Source organism: Juglans regia, chromosome 3 (genome assembly GCF_001411555.2).
Source record: "Juglans regia cultivar Chandler chromosome 3, Walnut 2.0, whole genome shotgun sequence".
NCBI lineage: Eukaryota > Viridiplantae > Streptophyta > Magnoliopsida > Fagales > Juglandaceae > Juglans > Juglans regia.
The window spans coordinates 30,198,362-30,206,426 of record NC_049903.1 but is presented as its reverse complement, the minus strand read 5'-3'; the positions used below and the strand labels follow the sequence as shown (position 1 = coordinate 30,206,426).

The 8,065-nt window shown below is 36.5% G+C and overlaps 1 protein-coding gene across 3 annotated transcripts; it reads right to left on the bottom strand.

Moving 5' to 3' along the window:
- Positions 1-1,286: 1,286 nt before the first annotated feature.
- LOC109003492 (receptor-like cytoplasmic kinase 176) lies at positions 1,287-4,918 on the bottom strand. 3 transcript variants are annotated; one of them, XM_018981638.2, is made up of 6 exons: positions 4,503-4,918; positions 3,197-3,522; positions 2,740-2,875; positions 2,419-2,576; positions 2,211-2,334; positions 1,287-1,924 (listed from the first exon to the last, which is right to left on the bottom strand). In XM_018981638.2, exons 1-6 carry the CDS (start codon positions 4,552-4,554, stop codon positions 1,608-1,610), a joined length of 1,113 nt encoding a protein of 370 aa, XP_018837183.1. In that variant the 5' UTR covers positions 4,555-4,918; the 3' UTR covers positions 1,287-1,607. The 3 variants fall into 3 exon arrangements, with proteins under 3 accessions (XP_018837183.1, XP_018837184.1, XP_035544790.1); XM_018981639.2 differs by having other exon boundaries at positions 2,434-2,576; XM_035688897.1 differs by having other exon boundaries at positions 2,479-2,576.
- Positions 4,919-8,065: the final 3,147 nt, after the last annotated feature.

The window sequence follows — 8,065 nt, the reverse complement described above, 5'->3', positions numbered from 1 at the left end:
CCGCTACCACAATACCCATAAATCATTGAATTCCATGCTGTCACATCCCTCATCGGCATCTCCCAAAAAAAGCACTCAGCCATCTCAACTCTCTCGAACTGACAGACATTCACCATCGTGGTCCAAGAAACGACATTCCTTTCAGGTATTTCACCAAAAAGCTTCACGACCATTCTCAAATCCCCACAATCCAAACACCCTTTAACTATCGAATTCCAACAAACAACGCCTTTATCCGGGATTTTGTAAAACAGCTTCAAGGCATCGCAGAGTCTATCATTTCTGGCATAAGCGTTGATCATCATGGTGCATAGAGTCGCATTGAGAACGGGGATGTTATCGAGGAGCGCTAGAGCTGCGTCTAATATGTGGTTCTTTAGGTGAGCAGACAACAAGGATTTGTGAGAGGGAGTGCTTGAGTTGGCGTAATCGACCATGCCCAGGAAGCATCCGGAGAAATTAGAGTGTGAAACAGAGGACGAAAAGGAAGCGAGGGGAAATACAAAATTACAAAAAGTAGGGCGAAACATTAGCATCGTATTCGCTTGTGTAAACCTCACTCACGAATTGATCGACGAGTTGGAGATGGGAGGCAGGCTTCTCATCCGGATTTGGGAGGCTAGGGTTTGAGAACTGAAGATAAGTATGCTTTTATAGTCGGACGGGTAGACACCCAAAACACAGACCCGCTACTTAGTCCGGTTGAGATCCGAAAAGATGGCACCCGATAAAAATCGGGTCGGGTCGAGTTATTTTGATTTGGCTCAACAGGTTATTGGATTATATGCACAGCCCTACTATCTAACCCTACTTCTCCCCAGGTACTTTAATAATATTTTGTAATATTAAGTTGGTTTACTTTGAATAAACAACTAATAATATTTTGTATTTATCTGGCAATTACTTTCTTACAACTTGCATTATTTGGTCCATTTAGATTCCAGTTATATGGTCCCAACATTAAATTGTTTTATTACTGAAATTCTTTACTTACAACTTATGCTCCAGTTACCTAATCCTTTTGGATTCCAGTTATCTGGTCCCGGCATCGATTTTGTCTACTCATCATTTACTCATTCATTTTATTTACTCATTCATCATTTATATATATATAATCTCCAACCGTACTAACTCAGTTCAGCAAACAGTCTAATTGAAATCGCCGACGGGGAAGAACCAGGACCAATCTGATACCCAATTGATTAATGCTCATCACATATCAAGCATTGCCATTGTTATGACATGGGGATCCTTACCTCTATTTCCAGATGGACAAACATGGTCACTTCAGTACCATAAAAACATACACATATTAGAAAAAAAATGTCAAGTCTAGACTAATCTTAGTACTTACATTGGAAAAAAGCAAAAGCTGTATACTGCTTAAATAAACACAGGTATATTGCAGGCCTGAACACCTGAAAGTCTGTTCTAACTCGGCCAAGACTCTTTTCAAACAGAGAAAATAATATCTACATCCTAATACATCCTCCCTCAGGCATAAACCACATAAGCAGAAGGCCTCGGGTTCATGGTGAATTTAGAAGCTTCCACCCAGGCATGCCAATATTGGAATGGCTATGAACGTTTACATGGTGCTCTTTGTGCTAACAACTTGGTGGCACCTGAAGCTCCTCCAACGCCTTTACCACATCATTCATGATGGGCCTGTTCCTGGGTTCCATAGCAAGGCATTGGAGTGCAAGGTTAGCCGCCTTTTGGGCCTGGTCTGGCGAGTACTGACCTTCAAGACGGTTATCCAGAACACGAAAAATCTTACGTTTACTGGCTAAGTAAGGTTTTGCCCACTCCACCAGGTTATGTTGTCCAGATGGCCGGTTCTTGTCTATAGATCGCTGACCGGATAACATTTCTAGAAGTACAACTCCAAAGCTATATACATCAGTTTTGAAAGTCAGATGACCTACACAATAAAACATGTAATTAATCATCAAAACACAATATTACTCTGATGGTTTGATGTGATGATCCTTCCATTTCTGATCGTATTTCTGCACCTTAGGCAATGGATTGTTTTCATTAGTTATACCTTTCACATGTCCCTCCCTCCCTAAAAACCTGATTTTTTTTTGTAAAGTGAATGGTAGACTACTTTATCATGGTGTCCAAAGAAGGCTTTTAGAGAATTGGAGTTATAGTACACATAGATCAATGACTTTCTTGATGAAACAAACATATTGAAAGAGTACCTGTGGCTAGATACTCTGGAGCAGCATATCCATGGGTTCCCAAAACTCTAGAAGATACATGGCTCTTATTTCCAATTGGTCCATCCCTGGCCAGCCCAAAATCAGAGAGTTTTGCATTGTAGTCCTGTGAATTCAAAGCAACAAAGGCAGAACAACAAAATTTAAGTCTGATTGAATTTTCAAATCAAGTAAATATGATCAACCATACTTCCAAACGACAAACCGAATCAAGCAGGATGTTGGAGGTCTTAAAATCACGATATATAACTTTTGATTCAATGTTGTGAAGAAAAGCAAGCCCCTTTGCAGCACCAAGAGCAACTTTCATTCGGACGTGCCAAGAAAGTGGCTGGAAATGAGAAGCCCCTGCTTCAACAATAATCCAATGCCACAATAAAGATACACATATCTGTAAGAAATAACATAACTGCAATTTCTTTCTTTCGAAAGGTTAGCATTAAAGAGTATGTTTTTTATAAGTAGCATTAAAGGGGGTATAGCATATAGCATTTTCATATAAAAAACTCACTTCCAAAGAGATGACTTTCCATGCTTCCCTTAGGCATGAACTCGTATATCAGAAGCCGGTGCTCATCCTCTATGCAGTAACCAATCAACTTCACAAGATTTGGGTGATGCAGCTGTCCAAGATAGTTGATTTCTGCCTGTATACCCAAAAACATAACGGAAAATGAACTACTTCACACATCAAGAATTTTCTAAATGTTGTGGCATTTACCAAGTTGCAATCTTGCCAATCTAAGAAGCACCCACAAAATATATGAACATCCAATGTCAATTGAATTAGCAGTCAATAGTCAATTTTATTAAGGTGACAAGATTAATTCATAAACCATCCTTATGTGACAAGGCTTCTCACATAGAAACTAGCAACTCTGGCCAACAATCATTCAATTTTCCTGAGCCACTTAATTCAAAGTCAGCAAAACGAAGAATGAAGAACTAAGAAGGGAACTAATACTGACCAACCATTCGTTGTGACCCTGGAGTCCTTGTTGGTTGAGCCTCTTCACTGCAATCATTATGCCCGTTCCGGGCTTGGTAGCTTTAAGCGTGTTTTCATCAATCCACCCCTTAAAGACTGAACCAAACCCACCCTCTCCTAACACACTATCAGGGCGGAAGTTTTTTGTTGCCATTTTGAGTTCCCTGAAGACGAAATTCTTCAAGTTGCAGGCCTGAAAAACCTCACCCTCACTCCTAGGAGTCATGGGCATGGCAGCAGATGAGAACTTGCCACTGGAACTACTCATGTCATTCCTATCTCTGCTCACATTTTTGGAATTAAACCCTAGACAAAAGCCATTGAGACTGTTAGGAACAATAAGATAGACTCGCACGACACAAGGTTTACGTGACTCGAGAATGTGCCTATGTCCACGGAGCTATAGAGAATTTTATTTTAGATGATGACGAAAAGGTACGGCGGCCGTACAAGGGTATAATATAAGATCCAAGTAAATCCTAATCCAGCGAGTCGAATCTAGAGCAAAAAAGGGTAAAAAAATTGCAACAAATCTTTATTGGGTTGGGTCATCAACTGGGCCGCTCATAAACAAAACTAGGCTCAATACCAAAAAAGTCCCAACAGAAACATGTTTACGAAGATTCAACTTGGAAGTTTTAGCTCCAAAACAGACAGCATTTCCACTATTCATCTAAACATCCACTAAAGATAGTAGCAACAGTGTTTGAATAATCCTCTAGCAGTTCCATGGCACCCAGTTGTACAAAATGCATACCAAGAGAAATTTAATCACAATATTTTGCAATTTCAAACTATATCCTGAGGAAATTTCTCTCACGGAAATTTATTTATTCCAAAAAGAGCATCCAAAGTAAAACTAAAAGAGCGGAAACTGAACAATTACGCTTAAATTAAACTCTCATGCAGGTACGTTTGGATCTAAAACCCATTTCAATTCATCTTATCTAATCATTACAAATTTTCTTAATTCCAATATAAAATATAATAAACAATTTAATTTTTTTAAATCTCAAAATAATAATAATATTAAAAAATAATATTTTAATATTTTATTTAATTTTTAATTTTCATCTCAACTCATCTCAATTCAGTTTAACATCCAGTTGCAGCCTAAACAAGCCATGGAAGTTCAGGTAACAAACTTAAATTAGGTGGAGGTAATCAAGTTACTAAACTAAACATTTTAAGACAAATAGAGCTCAATCAAGCACAGAAAAACAGTTGAAAATAAATAACATAAGAACCAACAACAAAACACAAACAAACGAACAAACAAAAGCAACCTGTATAAGAAGGAGTCACGGCCTCAATGCCAAGGCTCCAGCAAGCCCCCATCCAGAACAGAACCTCTCAAAGCTCTCACCAAAATTCTCAAATTTAGATAAAATTGGAAACTTAAAACTCAGAGAGAAACCGACTCCAAATGGACTTTGGTGCTACTTGTTTTTGCTTTGGTTCTCCTCTTGGTTTCTTTTTTGATGGATGAAAGATGAGAAGCTGTCAAAAAAGTGAGAAAGAAAGGCCTTTGCTTCTGAGAGTTTCGTTCGTCGCCTTAGCGAACGAAACAAATGGGCAGGGAGGGTAGAAAAAAGGTGAGAAAGAAAGGCCTTCGCTTCTGAGAGTTTTGTTCGTCGCCTTAGCGAACGAAACAAATGGGGCAGAGAGGGTAGACGGTTGACTTGCTTTTCAGCTTCTGTAGTCTTTCTTTGTTCTTTTTTATATTTTGTTCCAACAAGCAAACGGACATTGCATGCTGATAAAATATTTCAGGAGTGATTTGTACGGTGAGTTGAGTTGAATAAATAATGATACTTAAAATATTGAATAAAATATTATGAAAATATTATTTTTTAATATTATTATTATTTTTAAATTTAAAAAAATTAAATTTTTTATTATATTTTATATAAAAATTAAAAAAAATTATAATAATTAAATGGAATAAAACGAGTTAAATTAAAAATTATCTCAATCTAAAGTTTAAAAATGTTTTGCTTTTATTGATAATATAATCTCAATTTCTAGAAGCCTGAAGTTGTCTCCTCGGCAGTTGCGCCTATAGTTGCCTCGTTTGTTTTGGCTGAGTTGTAATCATGCATGCTACTATGTACGTTATTATGAGCCAGATATGTTCATTTTCTTGAAAAAACAAAAAACCAAGTGTAACAAAGATCTCTGCTTATTTTAAAAGAAAAAAGAAAAAAAAACTACAATGGACATAATTTTCTCTTTCATCACAGGTTAAACCAGCTCAAATGTTTATTTTCCACAAGTTTTAGGATCGGGCGCAAGTTATTTCTCTGTCTCGCTTGATTAGAGCCATCATGTTTAGAAGGTGAAAAACCATTTAGAATATATGGAATTAAAGTCTGAATGGGAAATTGGAATTGGTTCAATTGATACCAGTTGAAGTGATGGAGCTTACAAACATAGTCAGAGTAGTGGTGATTTTCAAAGCCTCGAGATTGCTGCATGATCACCTATTCATCAAGATATTTATGGAGAAATGCATTTAAAACGTCAAGTTGTTGGACAGACCAATTGTAATGAATTGAAAGAGCTAACAAGAGAAGAATGGCGGTAGGTTTGATGATAGGGTTGAAACTTTCTATGAAATCAACACCATCCTCTTGATCAAAGCCCTTTGCAATGAGTTTTGTATTGTATTGCTCAATAGAGCCATCAGCGTTTTGTTTAAGCTTGAACACCCACTTGTTACTGACTATAAGCTTACGAGATGGACGGGAAATTAAATAAAGTCCAAGTTTGGTTGTCCATGAGAGTTGTATATTTTGCTTTCATTGTAGCAACCTAATTAGGATCCTTAGTAGCTTGATTATAAGTTTTAGGTTCCACATGGATAGTGATGGAGGATAGGGCTTGGATAGGATGCCTAGAAGAGTAATAGAAATGGTCGTTAGGGAATTGTTTGGATTCATGGGAATTGGCTTGAGACCTTGTGAGCATCTGAGAAGAAGGGATGGTAGGAATGGAAGGTTTAGCAGAGGAGGGTTCTGTAGAAACAAGTGGTGAGTGGTCTTGCTGGATGGGTATGGGAGAGGGAGAAGTGGGAGAGGAGGGGGACTTTTGGTGTGGGAGTGGCCAAGGAGATTGTAAGGTCATGGGAGGGAGTAATTGACTGAGCAGTGGCAGGACTAGCTGCAGTAGAAATATCAGTAGGCACAATAGTAAAAGTAGAAGGAAATGTGAGTGCAGATTGATCATTACCTGTTAACCAGGGTGTGGCAGAAACTAAGGTAATATCCTTTAAGAGTCCAATATGATCAGGGTTATCCAAGGTTGGAAAGGACGTCTCATAAAAAATAACATGCCTAGAGATATAAACTCTATCAGTGAATGGATCTAAACACCACCTTTCTAATTTGCACTATAACCTAGGAAGATTCACTTTTTGCTACGGTAGGCTAGTTTATGAGTAGTGTATGTAACGCCCTGGTCCCGGATGGGTCGAAGAGTTACTTCTTGTCATTTAAAATCATATCTCACCATACAGATATAAGCTCCAAATTTCCAATTACATATAAATCTCAATGTTTTAAACCAACTATTCCAAAAATAATTAACAAAAAACACTATAAAGTCTTAATATAAATGTCAACCTCTCAATTTATCATGTCATTAGAACATGATAGATTTATTGATAACATTCTCCAGTAACCATGACATCTTTTTGTGCTTAATTCACTATACTTAAATAATCTCGCGCGTGTTCTCTAATCTTTAATCCTAACAGAAACAATCAAATCATCTGAAAAATATTGTGGAGATAAGGGGTGAGTTATCAACAATTCAGTGAGTAGAGAGCATATACTAGTATGAGAGCATTTAGAGATTTTAGAATGCTGAACAAAACATTTACTTTCAAAAAACAGAATCAAAACATGTTATCAAAATATCATAGCAAAACTTTCAGAAATATTCTTATTCAAAAGTATCATTTGGCATAGTATGACTAAGCATCATCATCATCATCATATTAGAGCATCATATTAGAACATAAGCCATATTTAACCCCTGTGGTAGGATTGTGCATTTGTGGATAGCTAAGTAGAACATAAATCACTTTGTCACCAAATTGTATGCACTCAAATAGAGATCACTATTATTACCCGTGGCAGGGCCGTATACCACTATTATACCATTGACAGGGTTTTAACAGAACATAACATAAATAGAATCAGAAAGTCATCACAAATGTTTTTCAGATACCACATAATGTCAAAACAAAGTATTGAATAGATTCAAATCATCTCACATATTCAAAAACAGATTCTATTCATCTTCATATCACATGCACAAATTTCAGATTTCATATTCGCTCTTTTTGCACAGTTCAAAAATAGAATGCCAAAATATTGCTTATGTTTACACTAGTCATGAAAAAATACTTTATCTTTTTATACGGATTTCATGGGTAATGCAGATAAAATGACTGAGGTTGTTTGTAAGTTTTATTTTCATAACAAAATATGCATATTTTTTTTTTCCAAAATCAACCTTAGTCCATTTCTTTTAAGCAAAGTCTAGTATAGGAATCCCGCTTACCTCATCTTTTTAACTTTTATGAATTTTTTCACAATCGTGTCAAATGAAATTCAATCATCTCCTATAAAATAGTCACGGAATTTGCGTAAATTTTCAAATACGTAACTATTTAATTAAGCACACGTTTTCTTCTTAAACCCAAAATACTTAAAGAACCTAGACATCATTAGCCTATAATCATAATCCAAAAACATCATCACTCTCCAAATACTTTGATTTTCGTACTTTCTCCTATTAATAAATTAAACTCTAAAATATTATCTACCCCCAACCATCTCTT

Coding starts and splice junctions, on each gene's coding strand:
- LOC109003492 (XM_018981638.2), bottom strand. CDS start 4,554: ATGGGGGCTTGCTGGAGCCTTGGCATTGAGGCCGTGACTCCTTCTTAT. Junction 2,876..3,196: donor AGGGTCACAACGAATGGTTG/GTCAGTATTAGT, acceptor TTGGGTATACAG/GCAGAAATCAACTATCTTGG. Junction 2,335..2,418: donor ATTCGGTTTGTCGTTTGGAA/GTATGGTTGATC, acceptor TTGAATTCACAG/GACTACAATGCAAAACTCTC.